The 27384-nt window shown below is 43.9% G+C and overlaps 1 protein-coding gene across 1 annotated transcript in view; it reads left to right on the top strand.

Moving 5' to 3' along the window:
• Nucleotides 1–27384, top strand: part of plxnb1b (plexin b1b) — a 95454-nt gene that overhangs the window by 35677 nt on the left and 32393 nt on the right. The window contains exons 3-5 of the mRNA XM_084062422.1: nucleotides 17957–18044; nucleotides 18851–20024; nucleotides 23411–23593. Of these exons, the coding sequence (XP_083918548.1) occupies nucleotides 18861–20024; nucleotides 23411–23593 (1347 nt within the window). The 5' untranslated portion in view covers nucleotides 17957–18044; nucleotides 18851–18860. The remainder of the gene's footprint in view (nucleotides 1–17956; nucleotides 18045–18850; nucleotides 20025–23410; nucleotides 23594–27384) is intronic.

Here is a 27384-nt window from a genome sequence, read left to right as displayed (position 1 = left end):
TGAATGACTCACACACCGTCTACACTAGCACAATAAAGAATGCTTTAATTTTAAGGCAATGTTTCGGTCATGGACCTTCGTCAGGCATCTAGAATATCTTAGGTGGTGATGTCCCAGTTGTCCTTTTTGTTCTCTGTTGTCAAAACCTGTTTATCTACCTGCTTGTGGCTCGATTGAGGCAGAGAATTGGCCTTTGTGTGTTCCCTCCAAGGTCAAGTAACGCAGACCTTGTTTAGATGTATGTATGCGATGCTCTGGGTGTACTCTGAGAGGAGGTTTATGCCGTTATCCCCAGCACTCCTGTATAATGAAGTCTGTCAGTGTGCGCGTAGCGGAGGGTTGGTGACCCTTGTGTTGTCTGGGGCTCAGTGATGAATGAGGCTGTTCCAGTGAAGGTGTGAGACTTGACTGTGGAGTGCTATCCTGTCTGGAAAATGCTAATGCAAACACACACACACACACACACACACACACACACACACACACACACACACACACACACACACACACACACACACACACACACACACACACACACACACACACACTTATCCTCTCTATAGGACTGTCGGCGCAGATATTACCCCCAAGAATTTCTTCCATTCTCTTCTGCAGAGGAACATGAATTATAACAATAGATCATCATTACAGTCCCATTATATACCCCTTCACTATATATAATACGATACGTATATATATATACACACACGCACATGCACACATAGTATATGCATACCTTATGTATACGTGTGCATACAGTGTTTGTGTGCACACACACACACACACACACACACACACACACACACACACACACACACACACACACACACACACACACACACACACACACACACACACACACACACACACACACACCATATTTACAAACAAACAAACATACATTTCCAGTAAGCCTGTCCCACTATAAAAATAGTGTGGCGCAACTTGGCTCTTGAAAATTAATGCCTTTCAAACCTCAAGCAGTCTCCTTTGATCATTACAAGCCGGATGTGTTTTTTTTTTTTTAAATGGCCATAACAACGCCAAACCAAAACATGGAGGCATGATGCAACTTCCACCCAAAAGGCTGTAAGAACCACCCAAAAGCCAAACAATATCTCCCCACAGTGGACAGCAGCAATGACAATGATGTATTTTTTTGTGTTTATGTATGTACAAATGTACATACGGTTTATATGCACACTTTATGTACACATGTGCATACAGTGTGTGTGTGTGTGTACATACGGTATGTATGTATATGAATATATATATGCATACACACCTACTATAAAGTTCTAGTTGTGGCTGTTGGTTAACGTCCCAAATCGGCATTGTTATTTGTTAGGACGCGATTTCTGTTGTGTGTGTGTGTGTGTGTGACGTTGGACCAGAGCTTAATTAGGGAGAGAGTGGGTGAAAGGATGAGAGCGGCAGGGAGAGGAAGCTCGATCATTGAGAGAGGGAAGTAGGGAGGACAAGTGAGAGGGCGAGCTCGATCAGTGAGAGACAGAGGGAGAGAGGGGAAGGCAGAGGGATAGTGAGGGAGGGAGGGGGGAGGGTGAGAGAGAGCCCACGCAATACCCCTGCCCATGCTGGGTACCGAAACCTGAACACGCTGGTCGATGGACACGTTGTCAGTGAGTGCAATAACCGCGGGGCGAGCTGACACGAGGTGATTTGTCGACTGTGTATATCAGAGGTGTGGACTTGAGACTTGGACTTGAACCACAAATTTGATGACTTTAGACTCAACTTTATCAAATAAAAAAATATTTGGACTCTACTTGGATTGATTGATTGAATACTTTATTAGTCTTCTTTTGGGGAGGCTTTTATGCCTTTATTTGGCAGGACAGTAGGCTGACAGGAAATGGGGAGAGAGAAGGGGAGTGACATGCAGCAAAGGCTGTCGGGATCGGGAGTTGAGCCTAGGTGCCTGGACCGCTACGCCAGCCGGGGCTGAAATTTTTATTTGACACACTGTATGTAGAAACCTCTCAAGCCTGCATGAAAAACATCTCTGTGCTCTTTTCAGATGCAGATAAATCGGCAAGACCTTTTAAAGTTCTGCCTTTTCCCATTGCATTGTGCAGAGATGTAATTTAAAGCACCCTGTTTAGTTGTCCTTTTTTAGCAGGTTTTCCCTACACGATCACAGCTGGAGCTAGAGGCCGGAGCTGTAAGTTACTAAGTGCGGTCCAGGGTAAGCGCTCAACTCCAAATGCCAAAGGGCTGCATCAAAGCCCTGCTGTATTTATGGTGAAGGGAGTGAGGAGAGAGACTCATGGGGAGGAACATTCCTGTATCTTTACTGCCAGGAGTCAAGTCTTGTGGAGAACAGATAGAGAGAGAGGGAGACAGGGAAAGACAAAAGCGACGACAGAGAGTGAGATGATTAAAGTTTAGAGGGAGCAGAGTGAGTTTGATGTGTGTGCTCCTAGGATGTAGGGCCTGAAACTTGCAATCATTAACCATTGTTCACCTGTATACATATTCATTAACAATAATGATCGCTTGAATTTCATGTTGCCTGAATTTCTACAATTCAATGGGCTTTATAAGCAGGTGGCGGCCGAGTCCACCATGCAGGAAGATGCTAAGGCGAGAGGGTGGGGCTGGGGCGGGGAGGGGATAAGAGCCAATGGATGGACAGACCTGCAGCGGCAGACGGAGGATGAACGGAAACAAAAGGATAAAAAGTCAAGGTGAAGAAAAGCGAGGAGGATCTGGAGGAAGGAGATGACGGCAGGCAAGTTTACGAACAAATGAAAGAACCAGAGTGTGTGGTGAGGGAGAGAAACAGAGACAGTAGACAGGAGGTTTGAAGGACAGAGACATGCCACGTCATGATGAAAAGAAGGGAGGCGGACCTCTCTGCACCGCCCTTCCACCCCTCCATTCACCCCCCCCCCCCACCCCCAACGCTAATAGTCCAACTGACACTTGTGTCCTTCAGCACTTTATTGTACATCTCTGTCTTGTAAAACGGGGACCAGAGGTGAGAGAAAATCATTGGAGAAGTGATCATCACACACTCGCACACTTGACTGCGAACTGGGACGTAAACAGCCTTTATGCAGGACCTCCGTAGGAATGTGTGAGGCTCTTATCTCAGTGTTCTTTGTTGACATTCCCTCCCCCCCTCCCCTACCCTCCCATTCCATTCCTCTCTGTGTTTCACTTCTAACAGACCAGCATGCCCTGCCCTCGCTGGTCACAGCCCGCAGCTCTCACTCCTAACAGGCTATGCCAGGGTGCCAACAACCCCACCTCCCGAGTCCTCCTCCTCCCAAACTACTAAAAAACCACCTTCAGGGTGGTCTGTTTGAGGCAGAGCTGGCTTTGTTTTTATAGATCACTCCTGTGTTTATACAGTCTTATGGCGATCACGCAGTATTACATGGTAACGCAACGTCCTGAGGTTCTCATGGAGAATGATATAGTTACATCAATGACGGCATGTGTGTGTGGTGCAGTGAAATCATATACTAACTAGACCAGTGGTTCTCAACCAGTGGTCCGGGGACCCCCAGGGGTTCTTGGGGAGGGGGTACCAGGGGGGTCGGCAGCAAAATGGCGTCATCATTTAACCACTTTAACCATAGTTTATACTTTGGCTATTAAAAAATAGCAGATATACAAGCTCATAGCGCGTTACTTCATGCCGCGCTACGAGCTTGTAGATCTGCTATTTTTTTTAATCCTGCCACAAAAATACTTTTTGAGACTGGGGGTCCGCAGCCAAAAAAACATAATTTTGGGTGTCCTTGACATGAACAAGTTTGAGAACCACTGAACTAGACCATTATGAAAACCACAGGGGGACAAGGTGTAATCTGTTACACCTACATGCACACTCACTCTCCTGACATATCCACATATGCAGAGACATAGTACAGGGCTTCGAAGCACACGGTCAACATCAGACGACACATGCACACTCCTGATGTTCACATATGAAGTGAACAACAAAGAGCCCTTCCAGGCATACAGTCAACATTTGACCTCCCCATACATAAGAATAGAAAATGCAAAAACATGCAAACCATCCTCTCGCATGCATACACAGACACACACATATTCACATTCAGCCCATAGTCTGTCAATTCCGAGCCAAGGTCGCCTTGGTCTATTTTGGCCTTAAAAGACAGTTGCCCAGGGTAGAGCAACAGAATCAGGCTGGAAGAGCACCAGACTCCAGGCGTGTGTCCAGCCACAGATCAATCTGCCCATCCTCACCCCCAGGAGGAATCCTCAGCATTGCCCTGGTGAAGTGCGGTGTCAAGAGAGGCCAAACACAACACAAGGATTTGAGAAAGACTATTCAACAACTTATTACAAATATCAAATGCATGCGTGTAGGGCTGCATTCTTTTCTCAGAGATTATTCTATCGATTATTGTTTTTGTAGAATAATCAAGAAGTGCATTTAAATAACATAAATAAATTGTTTGTTTTTTTTACGTGACAAAATTATAATGTTTATTACTGACTAAATCAATTAGTCTGATTAACCACTTAAGACCTATTTTATACTTACGTTTCATACAATGTTGTCGTGCAATTTAGTTTTTTCCTATTCTTTTATGTTTTGCTTTTAATTACATGCCCAAAATAGGGATGCCAGATTGAAAGTGGCTAACTTTTGCAGCCCTATTGGACTTAACAAGTTTACGGTCTATTTATGACCCAGAAATCTGTCCAGTGATACTAAACATTTTCATTGGTCGCAGCAGTGCACCTTACATTTAGCCGGTCTTTCTATGTGTGTGTGTGTGTGCTGTTGCACATACCGTATATGAACAAGTTGGGTGCACCAGTGCAACCAACTAAAATGTGAGTCTGGAGCCCTGTCATCTATTATGATCTCATTTCACCATGTTCACTGCAGTTTAATGCTACGCTGGAGCCTTGCTGTGCTCCAAACTCGTTTACGCTCTAGTAAAACCTGCACTAGTACGTACGCCACTGGCCCACCCCTACTGTTTTACATCGTCATTCTCAACTTTGCACGTTGTGCAATAACCCCTGCTAGCATGGAATTGTAATCAACACAGAACACACCCTTATGTTTTATTAAGGCAATATTATGGAAAAGGAGCATTGGATGCATGCGAGCACAAAGAGGCTCTTTGTATAGTGGTGTATGCACACATCATTCAGCATGGCAGTCACACGAACATTTACCCTTCTCTCTTGCCCTCTCTCTCTCTTTCTCTCTCTACACTGCCCTTGTTAGTACCCGGGCTCTGCCAGAACCGGGCCTTATGTGTGTGTGTGTGTGGATGCATCACATCTCGCCAACCTCGCATGTTGTCCTATGCAAATGTCTCATATGCGTGCCACGCACGCACGCACATACACACATTGCCGCGTTCTGCGAATTAACTAAACCGCCATACTTTAAAATAACTTTCTTTGAAAAACAATGTAAAGGGAAGTTCCATCTAGTATGGGACTTCATTTTGTACATAAAGGGTTTGCTGCATTGATTATATGTTGAAACAGATCACAATTGATGTATATTCACAACTGATAATAAAGGGGTGTAGGGGGGTGTTGTCCGCTTAGCTTAGTTATGACTGCCTGTATTTGTTATGTTTTATTTATTTTATGTTGTTGGTGTTTAATGTATTTGTACTGTTGTGTTGTTGGTCTTTGTCTGTTATGTTATGTCATGTTTATTTGTTGAAATAAATAAATACTTTAATGACAAAAAAATAAAAATAACTTTCTTTAATACATACTGACATTACAACGGTTAGCTCTGGAAACTATTCACCTCCTCAGAAAAGACAGCTGTGCTAAAAAAGAGGATTATAGGCCCATGGTTCCCAGAAAAGAGAGTGTGCGTGTTGCTGTTCTATTCTTTTGTCCTCTTTTTTGGATTGAATGTCCACACAAGAATGAAAAGATGCAAACATTATTGCATTTTGGGGGTGAACTATCCCTTTTAAGGTTAAAGTTGGTTCAAAGTCCCCTCAAGTTTTTGATTGTGTGATAGTGAAAATGATTTGAAGAGGAACGTGGTCATTGGTCAATGGAAATCAATGGACACTAATAGAATGTGTGTGTGTGGACACGTGCATTGTTCTCACAAGGTAGTTCAGACTGAGTGGGTCGGAAGCAGCAGTTCAATGTTTCAGAATTGCCAATGGAAGCTAATCCTTCACGATGCTCTCTTTCAAAGGACCCCTTGTTCTATCTAGACAAACCTCAACAACTCCAATACTTACTCACTGGCCATTGTTAAACTGAGTAGAAACGCTGGAAATGGAGTGAATGATTACTACCAAATACCAATGTTTGTTACAAATCTTAGTGTAGTTCGTGGTGAGCAGGAAGGCAATATATATGACACCTTACCTGTGTGTAATTCTGTGGTTTCCATATGACAAAGATGTGTCTCTGGTTAGAGACATGCTTTCTAACTATAAGGGCCTGCTTTCTAACTATAACCATGATTTTATGCTTCAAGGTGATGTTTGATTGTTTGTGTGTGTGTGTGCACGTGGTGGTCTGTTGTTGAACCGACTGTCTGTTAACGTCAAAGCTCTCCGGTTAAACTTCAACTTCGTAGACAGTCAAGTTTGTCAGACGTGCAGACAAGAAGTCATCCAGGGTACATTGAAACCCTAATCTCCTGCTGTGTGTGACTGTGGCTGGCATCAATGTAGAGGTACAGCATGTTAGTTTGTGTTTGTTCATGAAAACCTTTGTGCTCTGTTCTTCTATTTTAATTTCAGCATGCCTTTGTCCCTGCTAAATCTCAAGATTTCCATGTCTGGAGATATCAGACTCCCGTTCCTTCTCTCTCTCTCTCTCTCTCTCTCTCTCTCTCTCTCTCTCTTTCTCTCTCTCTCTCTCTCTCTCTCTCTCTCTCTCTCTCTCTCTCTCTCTCTCTCTCTCTCTCTCTCTCTCTCTCTCTCTCTCCTCTTCCTCTCCTTGTCTCTGGTCATCTGTCCATCTTGTGTCTGTCCCTCTCCCAGTAGCTGGTCTATTAATAACTTGTTTTGCCTGCTGGGACACTGTCAGTCATGCTGCTTCTCCTCCAGGAGACTAAGGAGAGGCAAAATATTTGTCTTTCTGACCAGCCCCCGCCCCCCCTCCTCCCAGCCTGCTGCTCCCTCACTCTTACGCAGTCCTTTCATACACTCTCAAGAGTTGAATTAACACAAAAAAGAATTGCAAAAGTAAAATGCATTGTGTCAAAACCAAAAGGTGTCTTCAGCCGCATGGAAGAAAGGAAGATTCACATCAGTTCTTCCGTAAGCTTGTTTTATATTTAAGAAGAATCCTCCACCCATCGTAGAGAGCAGTGAGCTGACAGGCTGGAGTGAAGCGCTCCAGGAGGCAAAACCACACCTTTTCCTCAATTACAAAGCAGAGTACAGTTAATAAGCCATTGAAGCCGGAGGTATAGAGTGTGTTTGCATATGCATGCGTGTGCATTTTCCTGCACGTTCCCCTTCTATCCGGTCTCCTCTCCGGCTTCGGTCATGAATATGCAGCCGCTTTTTTGCAGCTTTGTTCTTTCGCTCACACCCAGCATCAAACAGCAGGCATGCCTGACAGGGCGAGGGGCTGCCATCGCAGCAGCTCAGCAGTCAGGGGGGCTAATGAAACACAGGCCTCCGGTGAGAAGTCCTGAACTAGCATTTTATATGCCACTGGGTCTAGAGAGATAAGGGGGAAAGCAGGATGCTGGGTTGTGTGTGGTGTTGGTAGGGTAGGGGTGTGTGTGTTTCTGGAGGATGGTGTAGGTGTGTGTAGCAACATGGGTATGTCCTGCCTGAAATCCAGAAGTCTCCCTTTAGTGAAGTCGATGATTCCCATTCGTCAGCGGGAGACCTGGGTTCGAATCTTGTGCGTAATGTGTGCGCGTGTGTCTGGATGATGGCATTGGTAATTTAGGTGTGTGTGTGTCTGAAAGGTAATTTACATGGATGTGTGTTGGTGTTTGTGTGTGCATATTACGTATCTAGAAGTTGATATGAGTATTGGGTAATTTTGTGTTCGAATAAATGTATTGGATTCGGAAGGTATGAGTGTGCACTCGGATTTCGTCAATGTGTAATGTGGTTTGTTTGTGTGTGTGTGTGTGTGTGTGTGTACTTATGTGTTCAGTTTAAGTTAAACAGACTAAGTACCTTTTGTGCCGAGCTCTCTGATCTTACCACCCTGCCATGACTTTCATCCACATCAAAGCATCTACGTATCCACCATGAATCACAAAACCGCTATCCATTCCCAACTCATTTGGCTACAGTATATCCAAGCCAAACACATTCATGAATAAACATGGCCGATAAATGTTACTATGAGCGTTGAATCAGTTCACGTTCACATAGATCCCTGTGTTAAATCAAAATCTGGGCAGTCTCCTTCAAATGTAATGTACCTTTAAAGGCATTGTAGGGAGTTGAGACATAATCAAAGAAAAAAACTGTTGTCAAACACCGCCCCTCCAGCAGTTCTTTTCCCCGACCACCAGGGGGTGACGCAGGGGGGACTTTTTAAATGAGTCATGCCCAAAATAGGTTGCCTTATGCGGATACAATTCGCGGAAATGCCCGACCCTACGGTTCTCTGAATTTATATTTTTAAATAGGCTCTTTCATGATAAATTGACCACATATATGAAGCTAAACAACTAAATTCTATCCAAACGATTTTTTAAAAGTAAATGATGTGCCTCAAAAAAGAAGTTTGAGAGCGTTTTAAAACCGAAAGTAAAAAGTTGATACGGGCACGGACGCGCACGGACACGCACATGCGTGCGTTAATTTACGACCCGGACATAAACAACATGAACATAAACAGAAGGGAAAATACGGATTTCAGACAGAGGACTGTGTTTCAATGAAGGAAAACACCCCAGCATCATTATATAGTGGCTGATAGAGGGGAGAAAATGCAAAATATATATATATACATATTTTTTAAATTTAGGCTTAATGTTCCCTACAATGCCTTTAAGTTCTTTGACTGTCTGTAGTTATAATTCCCTTGTGCTAGCTATATACCCCTCCTACAATACAGTGAATATACCAATAGTATCCATGATATCTAGGCCAACCCCAGACTGTTTACTTTTTAGTGTATTTCAGTGGCCAAACTATAGTCACCATTGTCACAATTATTGACAAGTGGCTAATAGCAATTCTAGGATATAAGTGGCTAATAGCAATTCTAGGATAACATTATAATCAGCTGTGCTTGCTTCCACTTATAGCTACTGTAGCTAGTTCTCTCCTATTACTGCTATGCACTTTGGTGATGAAAATGACCAGAAAGAGGAAAGACATCTGTGGTCCTTTCCCATTTCTGTCAGAGGAGGTTTTGCATTTTTTCCGATAATGTGCACATATTTCCTCCGGCCATAATCAGCATGTTAAAACACAAGCTGTAATTTCCCCTGCAAACGCATTGCCTCATGAAAACACATTCTCTCACACACACACACACACACACACACACACACACACACACACACACACACACACACACACACACACACACACACACACACACACACCATTTCCTTTCATCCATAGCAGTGTATTAGTGCTAGCCAGTGACCGTCCTGTTTATATGAGCCTGACAAGGGTAGATGTCATACTGGAATGGAACAGGCCAGACAGTAGAGCCTCTCTCTAGCGGTCAGATAGAGAGGTCCTGGTTGCTCCAGTGGGCAGTGGGACAGTCTATGGGAATGATCTGAGTGAGTTACTGATGGAAAGAATATAGTTCTTGTTTTTTCCAGTGGAATGACTATTCCCAAAGGTCCTGGATTGGCAGTTAGCCTAAATGATTAATGTAGCTTGTTAATGGAAGTAATTTCATATTCTTTTTCTTACTTCTCGACTGATTCAGCAGTTGGCCATTTTGCTGAAATTAGCAAATGCTGGATTGTGTGTGTACGCACTACGCACGTCACTATTTCTGTATGCATGCACATTGTTGAGCCTTGGAATTTCCCTTGATCCAAGCACCTTAAGCCATGGAATATTGTATGCGTGGGTTTGAGTGTGTATTTGGCTGCTTACTGCTGATCCAGCAGTTGGCGTGATAACCACCTACTGTAGCAACGCTCTTGCAGCCTTCTTGTTGTAAGTCTGCCTTTGTTAGGGAGGGCATCTAAAACACCAGTACACAGGCTGCCTGTCCATCCAAAAGCACGATGCCCTCAGGAACAACATGGCCAATGTCAACGTTATTACAGAAGCTGTGATTCATACTCATGTCGCTCACCAACATAACTGACTCTGGAACTGTTACAGGCAGGGCCAGATCTGGCAGGACAAAGCCACCCAATGTCAGAGGTTGTGTTTGTGTAATTTGCCCCAGCCTAACTGCCGTCCTGCCCACCAGAGCTTATAGTATAACAGCAGAGCCTTTGACTGAGCCTCAGGTCTATAGATGGTGTTATGGGGGTGGGGGCTTGTAACCTTTACATGGTGTGGTGCCATCTTCTGGTGGTGCGGAATGCGTAAATGCTCACCTGAAGAGAGTTTTAAAGTACTTAGCAATAGTGGCCCTGCTAAATCACTGTGCCTACAGTATGTTTTTCTCCTCTACCTGTGTTCTCTGTGTCACCTCATTAACGGATTAATCCTCTCTTCAAAACTGTGGATTTTTAACCACTTAAACCCTACATACGGTACTTTGTTGACTGGGGTCCCCTAGGGGTCTATACTTAGTGCCCTTTTTTCCTTCTACACCAAATCTCTTCGCCAGAAATAGCCGATATAAGCTTTTTTCACTGAATGTTCGCATTATTATGATATGCCCAGAATAGGAACACTAGGTTTCATATGGTTAATGGTTAACCTAGTTGCCTCGATGGTGATATCAAAGCCCCACCTATGTCTAATGATTCCTTTCGTCTGTCCTTCCCTCACTGTCTGCCTGATCTAGCATTTTCATTACCATGGTCTCACTTTGAACTCTCAAGGCCCGTTGAACTCCTCAGAGACCTAAGTAGTTAAATACAGTTGTCTAGGTGGTGCGGGACTTGGTAATGATAGTGTGTGTGCGTGCGTGTGTGTTGTGTCCATCCCGGTCCACACCCTGCTATTGTGTGTCAGGATGAGTGCTCTACTGGACAGCTGCCACCCAGAGGGATTGCCCTAAACAATGGAATTATACAGTCAGTCAGTCTCCATGTGTACACACACCACTCATTTTTCATCTAGCCCATTGTGATGAAGTACCCCATGCAGAAAGTCCCACAAATGTCACACATAGCATAGGCCAGGCTGTAACTATTGCCAGTACAGACCTGTAATATCACACACACAAACGCACACACGCACAAACACGTACTGTACATTCACTTCACAGATGTACCCTGCATTATCTGGTACAAATATTGACCCTACTATCTCTAGTGCAAGTTGAATTGTGCAACTTATTGGTAGACTTAGCTACTGCCTAGCATTTAGCACCAACCTCTGAATAACATTACTATTTTATCCAAACACTGTAATATCCTGTTTTAATGTTACTCTGAGAGTGTAAAAATGGCCCCGTGGTCAATTTGAGTGTTAAATTAACAATGTGGAGGACTTTGTTTAGTGTTTCTGTGAGAGATCTGTGCAGAGAGAGCGAATTGTAGAGACTAGAGACCTGCAAGGGGATGACAGATTATGAGCTAGCATTCACGGTGTTGTGAGCATGCGGTATGTGCTTAATGGAGCGCCGTAAATTGTCGATTGCAAGCTCACAACACGTCGCAATGCAACGTGTTATGAGCTTGTAGATCGGTTATTGCGACACAGTCACACGACGAAGTATAAGTTAGGCTTTAGCCTGCTGTGCCATACAGTAATGTGCCCCATCTGCAGCTCTGTCAGGACTGTTGGCATTACATAAAGCTGTTGAGCTCTGCTACTTTGGATGGAGACAGGTGGCTACCCAGCCTACAGCCCAGGAATGCACCATCTCAGAGCCAAGCATTATGTTGGCATTTAAAATTGACTTGGTAGATGAGCACTTTTTATTAAGCCGTGGTTTCTTCTACCAGTGTAGACATTCCAACATTTATTTTTGAAGATTTTCTTTCTGCTCTTTTTTTTCCTTTCCTTTTCCTTTTGATAAACGTTTGACAGGAAGCTGAGGTTGAGAGAAAGGAAATGACATGCTACAGGGGCCATGACTTACATTCAAACTCATGGCATCGCAAATGGATTTTTACTAGGGTTCACAGGTGGTGAGTGCCCTATAGATATTTCGTTTTTGGTGTGGGCCACCAGATGCACCTGTCACCATCTGATCTACAATACAGATACATTCACCAGAGTTCACTTTTATAGCTTCCTGTTTGGCAGCTGTTGGTATTTATTTATGATAGCCATTCATTTTTTTATTGTCTAAATCTAGATCAGAACAGAACATACACAACTTTACAATTTTTCTCAAAGATTAAAATGTTTTCACCTGAATTTGACAAAGATACATGATAGAGTTTAGGGACAGCACAAAAGGTATGACAGAGGCAATCTTGAGGGGATTTTCTTTTTGGGGGTTGACAACGAGACAGTTCTCCAACCAGGAACATAGTTCCCTTGCTGGGGAACACTGATTCATATCAAGGACTCAAATGCTGTTTGATGGATGCCAGTTGCGTGCTACCCAGATCCGTCAAGACGATATGAGTTTTTCAGTCGCCTGCGGCTCAATGATGTCACCCAGATATCTGCCCCCTCCCCAATAGCCCAGCTTCTGTCACTCTGGGGTGATTTCTTCAGGGCTATAAAGTTTAACAGCCATGGGAACTTCCCCTATCCATTTCCCTCTTCACTGACAAGTGTCTCTCCCTTAACCACTGGAACATGTCCAGAGGAGTCTTTCTGCAAGATAGTTCTCCCCTTAAAAGGGACTAATCAGGAAAACCTCACTCTACAGTGAGAGACTTTTCATGTGTGTTTTCTGGGAGAACTTTCCGGAAGAGAGCCTAGAGCGATAATCCCCCCCATGCCCCCCCATCCCGCCTCATCTTTCTCCGTCTCCTCATCTTTCTCTCTCTGCCTGAAGTTCTTCAGCCGAGGAGGAATGCGTTCTCTTTAGCTGAGCCACCATTGTTGGAGGTCTCTATAAATAACTTTTAGTCAGCCAGCCGGGCTGTCCAGTGTGCAGGTCAGTTCCATGGTTAAGACTAGGGCTATATAAAAACATGACTTAATTTTCTGTCTCCAGTCATTAGATGTGCAGAAAATAGCACACATTTCAAATTAGATTATACTAAATACAGTATATATCCATAGAGTTTTCATCCAGTAAGTTGTCATGTGTGTTGGCACACGCTAAGAAACATGATGAACTGCACAGCACCAGTTTGTAGACTAACAGAACTTGTTGATGGTAGACCAGAGGCTTGTGTGATGTGGCTGGCTCTGATGTTATGACTTGATTATAAATAGTTCTCATGAAGTTGTACTGAAACTATAGACCCTATACAGTAACGGTATAAAAACATATTACACCACCTGTCTTCATCGTCTTCAGTGTTTCATTGGAGGAGTCATGCAATCAATTTGTTTTATGGTGGTTTTTATAGGATGTGAAGTAATATTCCATATAATAATACTAATCTGACGAAATTGGCAAGTGTGTGAGTAGCAATTAAGTCATACATCAGCACCTCTTGGCATTGATACCGGAAATGTTGTGAGTATTGCCAACACAGAGAAGAGAGGGGTGAGCCTTGATTCCACAGTTGTGATTGAATAAAACAAAATTCACATTAAAGGACATTTCCTGATGTGAATATCCAGAGTAGGTTAGGTTTCACCTCTTTTCTCTGTAATTTCCTTGAGTTGTCTGGTTGGCCAGAACACACATTTGACACTGTGTAACTCTCAAAACCTTTTTGTTATATAGATTTACGACCCCACAGTTAGTTCCCTCACAGTGCAGTTTTCTCAACAGTAGCTTCTGATCTGGCACATCATAATTTGTCGCTGCTTTCTCTGCGTGACGGTCTTGTCATCCAAAGGACATGGTGTACATTTGCAGTAACCCTGCGTTTCCGTTGCCAGTCTTTACGAGATTGGCTCTAATGGTTTACACAGATCGTATATCATGACTGTAACTCTTGCATTGCTGGCAGTCGGGGGCTGGATTTGGGGGTATATTACCGAGGGACGTTGATGGCCAGTGTTTGTGTAACTGTATACCACAAGCTCTTAGAGACACTAAAGCATCCTTTGTAAACACTGTGTTTGTTGATGTTAGGGCAATGGCTGACAGCAGGTGGCTGCAGCCACTCGAATATCCAGCCCCACACACACACACACACACACACACACACACACACACACACACACACACACACACACACACACACCGTTTTTCCTCTGTGTGTCTTTATTTGTTTGAAGTAAGGAGAGGACTGGGAGGACTTCTCATTAGAGGTCAGTATGTGTGTGTTGTGTGCGCCGTGCGCCTGAAATACAGTTTGTCCACGAGTGCATGATGTGCACACAGGACCGTTCATGTGTTCATTCTCAGAGTTATGGCACTAATTAGAAACCGGCTTTATCCTCCTCCTCTCCCACATTCTATGAATGAGTGGGCGTTGAATGGGGCATTATGGGTAGGCACTGTAATTAATGACCACCTCCTTCCTTCTATCACTCTATGTCTCTCGCTCGCTATTCCTCTCTCACTCGCCCTCAGTTTGTGGCTTATTATCATTAGTCACATTCCATCAGCTCTCAGGAAGCACTGAGGCTTGTAACCACTTGTTTGTGGTGACTTCCCTTGGTGTCAGACCCTGGTTTTCACTCTCTCTCTTGCTCTTCCTCTTTTGCCCCCCCCCCTCTTTCAACATTCTGTCATCCCCCCCATACCCCAATGTGTATCTGCTTGTATTCACTGTAATAAAATGTAGGACAGCTGATTTGGAAATTAATGAGTGTGTTGGGTTAATGAAGCAGACGATGGCTTAATTGAAAGCGCCATTGAGCCATTTAGTCGAGATGAGGTCAGCGGGACTTTATCATCTTATAGGCCATCCACCACTGCTGGACTCCTGGCATTGGCCCAAAGCCTGTCTATGTGACAACCTGTTTATCTCCTTAATAATCTATATATTTTCTAAAGCGAACAATTGGAAAATATTTTATTCCAGGGACCCCCAGAAGCAAAGATTTGAGTTCACTTTAAAAAGTATAAATTCAAATATTTGCACAAATCTTCAAGACTTTAAAACAAAATAGCAGATCTACAAGTTCATAGTGTGGCTCGGTGCCGTGCTATGAGCTTGTGCTATTTGTTGAATTGCCAAAGAAATCAAAAAATAACACTGATGCGTTCCGATCTTAATGGGTTAATGAAGCAGACGATGGCTTAATTGAAAGCGCCATTGAGCCATTTAGTCGAGATGAGGTCAGCGGGACTTTATCATCTTATAGGCCATCCACCACTGCTGGACTCCTGGCATTGGCCCAAAGCCTGTCTATGTGACAACCTGTTTATCTCCTTAATAATCTATATATTTTAATGTACATTCAACATGCAACTTGCGTGCAGATTTAGACGCTGTTTATTCATGTCTCCAATCCATTATTCAGCATTAAGATGCAGCTCAGCTCAGGAATTCAATGCATTATTATCTGCACCGTCCTCCTTCAGGCCAGTACTGGAACAAGGCAGACTCCATTACACAGGAGTGGAGGAACATTACATTCATATAAACCAATTAGAAGCATGCATTTCCCCCTTCCTGTCAAACTGATACCCGAGGCCGGCTTAAAGTGACAAAAAGAGACTTCCACCTCTATCCTAAATATGATTTTCAAAGTGAGGGAATTTAATCATGAGTCCATTCTCCTGTTCTCATGTGTCCAACAGTCTGAATGAAGTTGAGGCTGATTGGATTATTTCCCGTAGGAAGAGGGAGAACTTGGGATGGCCCTGTTCCCTGTAGATTTTGGCAGGTTGATTTTTCCAAAATGAGGCGATGGAAAAAAATTAACAGGGAGCGGCTGAGCGGTCTGTTGTTGCATTCTGGTGATTTGCACAACATCCTGCACAGTGCACAATTTATTTTCTCCTGCTGCTATCGATAGCGACAACTGCAAAGCTGTGTGCACAGATTGTGCAGATTGTGAATCCACAGGGAGGAATTAGGAGAGACCTCCAGAATCCACTACCAGCCAGGAGAAGGAAACCAGAGCAGAGGTGTTTTTGTTGCTGCCTGTCCTCCCCTGTATTAACATGCCGGTCATTCCCTGAATGGCTCTGCTAGGATCCAGACATCATCTTTCTCACAGTTTTCTGGACAGGGTTGCAGTTCACCTTTTTATACCAGGAAGATCTCTCTCTCTCTCTCTCTCTCTCTCTCTCTCTCTCTCTCTCTCTCTCTCTCTCTCTCTCTCTCTCTCTCTCTCTCTCTCTCTCTCTCTCTCTCTCTCTGTGTATCTCTCTCTCTCTCTCTGTGTATCTCTCTCTCTCTCTCTGTATCTCTCTCTCTCTGTATCTCTCTCTCTCTCTTTCAGGACAAAGTTTGTTCATGAAATGGACATTGCCTTATCTCTCCACTGCTTTGTAATGTTTTGCTCCAGTGTTTATTTTTTGTATTCTTTTATTTATTTTTACATTCTAGTCGTCACCAAGGCATCAATCAACCTACTTGGCCTCTGGGTCTGTCAGTTGATAAAGTCTGCGCTGGAGCTATAATTAGTTCTACATGAGCACGCTATCAAGCGGAAAAATAAACATTTGTTAGGAAGTGGCAGAGGTGGGAGGTTCAGTTATAAGTCACGTTTAGTGAAGTCTATAAATGATACAGAAAACGGTGGAAATTATTATGCTATGCATTAAATGTTGTTGTGTTTTTCCTTCTCTTTTCTCTTCGCGTTTGGCTCTTTGTCAGGCTTTTACCCCCATTCCCACATAGATCGCTGCCAACAAAGCAGGCTCTCTAAATGCCTCCAGGGTGGCAGGGAAAGAGGTGTTGGTCTATGCGTTTGTGCTTATGTGTGTGTGTGTGTGTGTGTGTGTGTGTGTGTGTGTTGACGTTCTTGTGATTAGGATCGGTCTGTTGAGCGGGGTGAATAGTGTCTTTTGCAGTCTGCTCCCCCAGCTCAGGCCCACCAAAGACCCGTCCCAACTGGTAGGAGTTAATCCCACTTCCGTGCCAGTGGCTGGAGAGAAAGACTGAGGCATGAGAGGGAGAGAGGGGGAGGGTGGGGGGGGGGGAGAGGGAGAAGAATGAGGGAGATAATGAGTGGGGCAGAGGAGAGAGAGTTTGGTGCAGGAGCCAGAGGGCATATACACAGTAAAATCTTAGTGTTCATTTTACTCTGAGAGTGTAAAAATTGACCTATAAAGGGTACTTGGAGATGCTGATGAGTACAGAAGAGTGGGAAAATAGCTAAAGAGTGAAGCATAGATTTAGGTGACAGAAAAGGAGCTCTGGGTCTTTCCCCTCTCATGCCATCCTCTTTTAAATGCCGTTTTTGTTTTTCTTCTGGCTTCCCTGCCGATGCTGGAACTGAAGTGTTTTGTACCTGGTATCCTAGCGATGAAGAAGGATTGCAAGCTGTGTGTGTGTGTGTGTGTGTGTGTGGTGCTGAAAGGCATTTGTGACTGACACAACTTGACCTGGCTTCCTTGGCTGAGGGGTTGTTGACCCCACAGAAATTGACAGAAACTGGCCTGATGGGAATTGCAATGGGAATGAGGTTCCTGGCCCGGGCTTTCAAGGGACTATATGTCATGCTGACAGCTTCAGTTCCCAATACATCAAACGTATACAAGGTGTTTTCAAAAGCATGGTACAGAAACACACCCTGACGGGAGGGAAGTCCGGGGAGTTTTGCCTGTTATATTATACTTCGCTGTACGACGAAATATTAAGAGAACATGTTTTGTTGTTCACTCCCAATTAAGTCTCTTCCAGACCTGTAATCACACATGATCTTCTGTGCTCTTTATGTTGCAGGTGTGTTGAGAGAGATGTGTTTTTAAACCCGAGCTGCTGGGAGGTCAAGAGGTGACATGCCTCTGTAACACGACGTTGGAAACAAATGGTGAGCTGGAGCCCTGTCATCATGAGGGCTGATGTACTGTATGTCCAATGAATGTTGCCTTGGTGTAGTCGTAGAATCTCACAATGGAGACAGAGTTCATTTTATTTGACGTTTATTTTACCAGGAAGTCTCACTGAAATCAGAAATCTCTTTTACAAGAGAGACCTGGCCAAGATAGCTGCATCATAATCAACTGTGATAGCTTAACATTGATAAGAGACATTTTGAAATGATTAGGAACTTTCTTTAGTTAGCTAAAAAGCAAAGGGCAAAGGTGAAAGTTTAAACCCCATTGTAAGACTTCTCAGCACACAGAAAATAAGTGTTTTACACTCCAGTGTAAAGCTGGACCCACAAAGGTGTATTTTAGACAAAGAAAATCTCCCTGTATACATTGAACTTGTTTTTTTCCTGATTTGTTTTGTTGTCAGGCTTGTTGGACAGCTCTGTGCATCTTTTCAAAGTACAGCTTTAACTAAAGAATATTATTAATAATAATCTGAATTTATTTTTTCTTCTACTCTGTCAATCATAAATTTTAATGTATTATTATGGCAATATTTATGTGTTAGTGAGTTATGTGTTTCGGACAGCTCTGGCTACATAGTGGGCGAAGGGTCATTGTAATTATTTCATGATTTACATGATAATGATAAAATAAGATTTGGTCACACAACCCATGGGGACATTTAGTTTAGTCACGATTGGAAATGATTAATTTTGCTGGTCACTGCTCTGAAGAGTGTTTGGCTGTTTACTGAATGACAATTTGACTTTAAAATCCTGTCCTGTCTTCTTTCCTGTAGATTGGTTGCCATGCCTCCGGGGGTGGTGCGTCGTCTTTCAGCCACAGCGGGCCGGTCGCTGCTGTCCTTGCTGCTGCTTTTAGCTGCTAGCTTGCCCTTCCCCTCAGTACCCTCTGGTGCTGTCCTAGCGTCCGACCCGTCCCCCTCTAGCACTTATCCCACATTCAGTCGCAATGACACCCTGTTTGAACACTTGGCCCTGCATCCACATTCCAGCGTGGGCCGGGTCTATGTCGGGGCCCAGGACCGCCTGTTTCAGCTGGACCGTTTCCTCCAACTGGAACTGCAGAACAACACGGGCCCAGTGACGGACAGCCGCGAGTGCCTTCCGCCTGTCAAAAAGAGCGAATGCCCTATGGCCAAGGCCACCAGCAACCACAACAAACTCCTGCTGGTGGACCCGTACTCTATGGAACTCATCACCTGTGGGAGTGTCAGTCAAGGGATTTGCCAAAAGCGGAGCTTGGATTCTGTGAATGCAGTCCTTTTCTCTGCAGAGAAGCCAGTGGACACTCAGTACGTAGCGGCTAACGACCCGAATGTTAGCACTGTGGGACTCGTAGTCCGTTCACGTCCTGACCGACAGCCGGTGCTGTATGTAGGGCGTGGCTACACCAGTGGCCATCCGCCAATATCCACACGAAACCTTGCCCATGAACCTTTATTCTCCTATGAGGAGACGGCCAAGCTGGCCGTTGCCGGCCCCCTCTCAGAGTACGACCACCACTTTGTGGCTTCCTTTGCTCACCGCCAGCATGTCTACTTTCTCTTCTACCGCCGTGACCTAAAGTCGCATTTGCGCGAGTACCGTACCTACGTCTCTCGTGTGTGTGTGGACGACCAGGCCTACTACTCATATGTGGAGGTGCCCTTGACCTGCCGCTCCAGCACAGGAAAGGTCTACAACCTCCTCCAGGCTGTCCGACTGGGGCTCCCCAAGGACGAAGCAGAGAGCCACGGCCAGGAGGTGCTCTTGGGGGTCTTCTCGACTCGTTTGGTTTCGTCGCCGGGCCCCAGTGAGGACTCTGCCCTCTGCATGTTCAACCTCCAGGATCTGGACCAGCGGATTAACTCCACCAGAGACCTGTGTTACACGCAGGCGGGCAGAGAAGCAGGGATGGAGGCAGCCTACATAGAGTACGAAGTCAAGTCCAACTGTGCCAACCTGCCCTCGGTGAGTTAAACCAGACCTTTGTTGCTGTACTCGTTTTCACAGTTCATCTTTGGTCCATTCATGTTTTGCTATAGTTTTTAAAGTGGGCCTGTGTCCTTCATGTTCTCTGAAGTTAGTAGTCTAGAAGTTAGCGATCGTGCCTAGCGGGTCTCTGAATTAAATCACTGTGTGGGTGGAAATGAATGTTGATGAGGAACGCTCTGCTTAATCTACAAAGCTTAAGCAACTATACTCCTGATGAACTTGAGCAAAACACTTTAACAGACTTTAGTTTATATAGCCTTTAGTGTTACTGGATATTGCCAAAGAAAATGGGGTGCATCTGTGTCCATATGCTCAGTAAATCTTCCTTGAATAAATAATAAAAGAAAAACGGCACTGCTGTAGAAGGTTTTCTGTGACTGTATGAAAGAATAACCATGGTTAATGTCAATATGTCAAGGTAATGGCAATCTCTTTGCTGTTTTATTTATTTTAACAAAAGAACCTTGTGTCAGTGAGTTATGTCTCTGGGTTGGCTATCACATTTACGCTTTAATTTGCAAAGCTGGCGGCCGCTACATCTGAAGATTTCCAGGCTCAACCTCTATAAGCAAAGTGACGTCCGTCCATATAAGAGAATTTAATTTGATCTTGATCTCAGACAAATGTAATTCTCTTGTGGTGAGATTGAATTAGATGAGCCCTCTTTGTAATACTACCGTAGCTGCTTCGGAAATATAATGTTTTGGTACTGTACATTTGCTGTGTGTGTGTGTGTGTGTGTGTGTGTGTGTGTGTGTGTGTGTGTGTATGTGTGTGTGTGTGCGTGTGCGTGTGCGTGTGCGCGCGCTCTGATAGTCTGCATTACTTCCTTTTGGGTGCACAGGGCATTGACTTGTTGCATCTTCAACTATCCATCTTATAACATTGATTCATGTAGACTACTTATGTTGGAGGACATATTGTGATTGTAACAAGCCCTGGCCTTTGAACCTGACGTGCTGCGACCAACTGCTCTGGGGGGGTGCACTGTAATTTGATAGGACCGCTGGTTGGGCAAGGATTGATTGGCGGAATTAGGCATACATAGTGGGCGAGGGGGGGGACTTTAACGAGGCCTGACAAGGAACCCTAGCTAGTCAGATAAAGTCTCCCAACGAAATGGATGCTAAAGCTCAAAAGAGATTTACTACCTGTTGAAGGTGGACGGACAGTCTAAGTTCTGTCCATTAAGAAAACATGCAAATCAGTCCTCATACACCCTTTACAAGCAAATTCCATCTGCCCCTGTAAAATAGAGGGATGGTGTCACATGTTGCAGTGTTGCGGTTGGCAGGGATGTGTTTTTCTGCCATTAAGTGCACTAACCAGACAATATTGTACAGATTTTGTTTGTTTGCACAATTTGAAGTAATCTCTTTCTCATTATCTAACTACTTTGTGGTTATTACTGCCATTAGTCTTCGTTGGCTGAATTATCCAGATGATTACAGTCTGCAGCATGCTTCACTGCAGACTGTCCTTTCTGTGTCCTTTTGCCAAGGTAAATACAGGTTAATCACTGGCTCCAGTCCACCAATGGAGCCAGTGGTGTATTAACCTGTTAGTGTTTCAGGACTGACCGTCATAACTCTGTTTTTATTTGTCATAACATGGTTTGGGGCTATTCCTGGGTTCCATGGAGTCATCCTTACTTAGCTGACCCTAATGGAAGGCTTTCCATGTTTTGGTGTAGGCAGGCTCAGCCTGGCTCAGCCTGCAGGCCTGTGCGGAGTGTGCGCTACCTATTATTTATCTCAATCAATAGCCTAGAAAGGCCTATATAGCGGCTGTCATCTTGCGGTAGGTTGGCCATTATTTAGTTTGACAGGAGCATAATTTTTGTACAGCAGAGATAACAAAATATGTATGCGGTAGTATTGAGTGCCAGGGGTTTTTCAAAACAGGGTACCTCCAGTGCCTGGATTTTTAACCATTTTTGGACCTTTTTCAAGTAGTCACAAAATATTTTCAGTGATCACCGTCCTCACGGTGATCCCCTCATTACACACACAGGGGTCTCAATCTCAGGGGTACAATCCGGGGAAAAACATTAAAAACATTCGGTAATCCGTTCCATAGTTGCAGCCAGTTGAAAATAGTCAAAAATACATACTAAAAAAGAAAAGTACACAGGAGCTGAGATACAGGCTTTTGAAGTCATAAGTTAACCAGGAAGTGGATTGGAGTCTAAATCTTCGAAAAATCATATCTCCTGGTGCTGTGAAGGGAAAAAAAAATATTCATATTTTTGCCCAAAAACGGTCATAACCGTTTTTGGCACACCTCGTTTGGATTATGAAAAACGGTCCGGACCGTTTTTGGCACTCAATGTGTTAAGGTTGAATCCATGTTAGGTCAGTTGTTCAGCTGCAGTGATATCCCAGCTGGTAGTGCTTTTAAAAAGCCTTAGCCAACCCTAAAAAACTAATCAAAACAAGTAGCCATTGACCAATCTGTTCTCAGGTTCATTGCCTCTACTTCCTATTGTTATGGGTACTAATCATGAAGCAATGAACTCATTTTCAAACACTGTTACGAAAAATAAATCTCATGGACCCGGAAAATAAAAACAAAAATCAGCCCCCACTGCCAGAACAGGAAGAATCTGTTGCCAAAACGTAGCAGCAAAAACAAATACTTTGTAATCTTTAAAGTACTCAGAGCAGAGCTTACTGGATTCCTGCAATAGTTTCTCTCTCTCATCCAACCCGTTCATGATAAATCTCTGCTGGGATCCCCCTGAGCAGCATTGGGATGGAGCTATTGTTTCATAGAACTGTCCCAGAAATCAATAGTAATTCATTTATCAGGCAATGTTTATTGTACCAAGCTGACATCATAAGTTATGGAATTTAGTTTGCCGAGCTGTGTGTCTGTTAACCAATAACCACTTAAACCCTATATACTGTAGTTGCACATCACATAGCGATCTACAAGCTCACAACGCGCTACATTACAACGCATTGTGAGCTTGTAGGTAGGCTTGCTCGCCTATTATAAGATTAATATATGACATGCCCAGAATAGAGACGCAAGGGTTAAAAATGTAAGCAACAAGTTTGTTTTGACAAGCTATGCCTATAGTGTATATTAACCACTTAAACCCTATACCTTTTTACCGAATTCCCAAGGGCTCTGTACGAGGCATCCTACTGTTTTAGCTCTATACAAACGTTTGCTGAAATTAGCCAATCTACAAGCGCTGCAACGTGTCAACGTGACACGTTGCAAGCTTGTAGATCTGTTATTTTCCCCCAATGTTAGCTCCAGAATAAGGATGCTAGCGTTTAGTTTCCGTGGCCAACATCTTGCATCACTTGTACATGACTGACCTTTCCATCCTTGTCTATCCCCACCTATAGAATACACTAGAGGCCTACCCCTGCGGCTCTGACCACACCCCCAGCCCGATGGCCAGCCGAATGGCCGTGGAAGCAAAGACCATATTGAACAGCCCGTCTGCCCGTCTCACCGCTGTGGCTGTCAGTGTTCGAGCCGGACATACCATCGCCTTCCTAGGGGACTCCAAGGGGAACCTGCACAAGGTACAGATCGTCTCACATTAAAGCAGTGGTTTTCAAACGTTTGGGGCTCAAGGCACAACAATGGGCAAGTCAAAATCTCAAGGCACACCTGTATTCATCATTCGCAAAAATAGCATTTCTACAAGCTCACGCGTTGCAGTGAGGTGTCGCAAGATGTTGAACTGCTATTTTTGTTATTATTAATGTTGAAAGTATTTAAAAATATATATTAATTACAATTTTTATGGTATAAGATATGCCTCTGTATTGGGAAATGAGTGCTTACAGTGTAATAACAATTACAAAAATCATAACTTTTTATATGTATAGTTGTATTGCAATAATAATGTGTGGTTGTTACAAAATCCTATGGTTGGGAACCACTGGATAAGAGCACATGTCCACACATGTCACTTTCATTCTCTGTGTTCTGCTGTAATGCCACGAGGCAGTGCAATCTGGTACAATTTATTATGATTGTTGCAGATTAGTGTGATGCTATGCAGTGATCGGACTCATGATACAGGAAGGCTTGAAAGTCAGACATACTTTGCAGCTTGTGTCATTGCTTCACAAGCAAATCCTATTTATATAACCTGAAGTATGCCTGGGATAACGCTTTCATAACTGTACAGACATGTCAGCAAACCGAGCAGCCAGCCAGCCAGCCAGCCAGCCAGACAGACAGATGGACAGACATTCATTCAATTCAAGTTTCATTTCACCCCTACTCCTCAACAGTGCTCTGTTCACCTGCCAACAAGTAGAGGTCTGAAATGGATCCCCTGTGTTCGTAGGTGTAAGGCTGAACGTAAGGCTCCAGAAATAAATCAGACACAATCCAGGTCGCCGCTTAGTGCAGCTTTGGTTGTTTATCTTCTTTTGGAATGACCAGATAAATGCCGGTGTCCTCGGTGACGGCTTGCAGTGAGTGAGCTCCCCTGTCTCTCGCCTCTTTTGGCCTTCGTTCCTTCTTTATTTTGTTGCATTATAATCCAAACAGACCTCCCCCACAACTCATCCTTTGTAAGATATTGGCAGGGTACTGCCCTGTGGGGGGTCCATCAGAATCACAATAAGGGACAGGAAATGGTAGCATGTAATCTCTCCTTGGCAGACTGAATCATGTAAGCAAAGACTGGCACCATAGTTTCCCTCATGCTTCATGGGGGTTGCTCTTGCTGTCACTCTGTGCCACTCATCCAGTGAGAGACAATGCCATGGTTCATCTCAATGAGTTTCAGTGGACAGTCCCTCGACATTAAGTTCTGTTCAGGCTTATGTGAAATGATGAAGCGCCTGTGACTCGCCTGTCTGTTTGATTTCTAAGGTGCCGTGGACCAGTGCGAAGGTCGCAACGGGGTCACGGTGGGGGGTCACTTGTAGTGGCGTCTTCCTGAGTTCAGCCTGGGGTCAGGTCTCTGAAGGTTCAGATGAAGAGATGCATGGAATGCTGAGTTGTTAAGAGTGAAAGATGGGTATGGGAGCGATCCAGTATGAATAGCCTGGTCCAGGCACAAAACGCATAAAAGAACCACATAAGCTGATATGAACGTAGAGAGATGCAGGGGCCTATCTGTTATACTGTACTGTATAAAGTCTGTTATAAATGTCAGTGGACCACCAGTACAGCCGGATATATGCCAAAGCATAAATCAGGCTTAAGCCTCTTGATAGTGGACGCTTGCAGCTCATGAGTATGCCCATTAACCGACAATTATGTCTTTGTCCCTGTCAGTTACTGGCTTTTCACTTGTGGTTAAGTCCTGTATAAGCAGAATCAACACAATGATGCCAATTAACAGTATTTTTTACACTGTGACTTGCCACAGAGGTAACTAAATCTCGAGCTATGCCTTGTCATGTCCCGCCAATGGGGCTCTATGAGTCACACAGTCGCTGTTGACAGATGCAGTGCAGTGTAGTGTCAGACTCATTAGTTCTAACAACAGACTGTGTCACTGTCGCTGTCTCATGAATGATGACATTGTCAGTCTTTGTCTTTTTGACAATAACCACTGACAATGGACATTTCAGATAAGAATAACACAACGGACTCTGTCATTTTCTAATATAAACTCTCGGGAGTGCTGAACCACATGACTGACATTTTGGCTGGCTTGCTGTGGAAAAAAAGAAAGAAAGTTATTCTTTGACCAAACCACACTGTGTTAAATTTATTTATGTTTGTGTTGGCCATTTATATCATTTTATTTCACTGAATGTGTGTCATTTTTCACCACATTTTCTTATTATATTTGGATTGGGAATAGGCACATAATCAGCAATAATATTTTAATGTGCCATATTGCGTGTCAATTTTGACGTATCTAGACATCTTGGATTCTGGGCTTTTCTCAAGTATCGACTAACTCAATTTATCAGCGAGAGAGCTTAGAGAAACATGGCATAGCAATGATTTTAGCTAAGAATTGAGCCAGTATCAGACTAGGTCAGGCAGATTTAGAGTTGAAATTTGTCAATGTTTTAATCACATTGCACTGTGTGAGCTGGTGGGGATGTCTGGACAAATGTTTGTTTTGTTGAGGTCAGCTGGACGCATCATGTGGGAGAAAGCGGGTGTTTGTGTGGTAAGCATGCAATAGTTGTTGTTGTTCAGTCACCCCCCATTTCACTATCGCTATATCTCCCATTTACCACCCCTCCTCCTCCTCCACTCCCACCCTGCTAGTTTGTGCGTTTGCCAGACTGTTTAGTTTTGCTCGTGGCATATAAGTATCCGTGTGTAACATCTTGTGTATGTTGTTCATTTACCCAAAACACTACAATACTTTTATTGCTTTATTGTGACTTTTTTATTGTATGGTGTTCGAAACAAATAAAAAGAAAGAAAGCAGGGGGGTGTTCCTCTCAACTCAGGGTATTTCCCTCTCTTTGTCTCTCTTTTTGAAGATAGTAATCTCATTTAAGCCTTAATTCATATGTTGCATATGATGTGTTGTGAAGTTGCAGATCTGCTATTTTCGATGAGCAACGCTGTTATACAACAGTATAAATTGGGTTAAGCATCAGACGCATAATTGTCTCGTGTCTATTTCTCCATATTGCACGTGTGTGGGGATAGTCTTTGAGGACATGACTGATCAAAGCGCCTGCATAACTGACCCCAAAGCCCAAATCCTCCTCCATAACCAATATGATTGGATTAGCACATCATAGTGGAGAATTCTTGGCCCCCACTTCGTCCGTTGCTCACAGCCCTCGCATCAGCCTAGGACTGTTTGTGCACGCGCACAGGCACACCTACGTACATCTACATGAACAGAAAAATAAGAAAAAAGGAGGTGAAATTCACACATCAGCAGATAATGGATCTCACGCACGCACGCACACACGCACGCACGCACGCACGCACACACGCACGTGCACACAAACTTACCTTGCACATCTTCCCATTAGGATGATTGCTGTCTGTGTTCCAGCTGGTGAGTGGTGAGCTATCTTCCCGTTAGATGGCGTGAATAACATGATGGCTCATGTGTGGCAGTCACTCAGCTGACACTATTACTCACAATTACTTCAGAATGTCGTCCTCCATGTAGATGCTTATGGGCTTTTTATTTGAGGATTGACAGTATGGACATCTTCATTTTCTAATGACAGAGGTCACCAACACTGTCCTTTGAAAGTTTCAATGTCTAGAGACTTTTCCCCCTGGCTCAACTTGTGTTGTAGTCAAACTTCTAATGTACTGTATTTAATCAGGAACTTGATTAAATGTTTTGTGTGAGTATGCACTTATGCTTGTGTGTGTGTGTGTGTGTGTGTGTGTGTGTACCAAATATGAAAAG

The sequence above is a fragment of the Gymnoscopelus microlampas genome (assembly GCF_963454915.1).
Source record: "Gymnoscopelus microlampas genome assembly, chromosome: 7".
Lineage (NCBI taxonomy): Eukaryota > Metazoa > Chordata > Actinopteri > Myctophiformes > Myctophidae > Gymnoscopelus > Gymnoscopelus microlampas.
The sequence above is the reverse complement of the archived record's forward strand: the minus strand, read 5'-3'. Positions and strand labels throughout refer to the sequence as shown.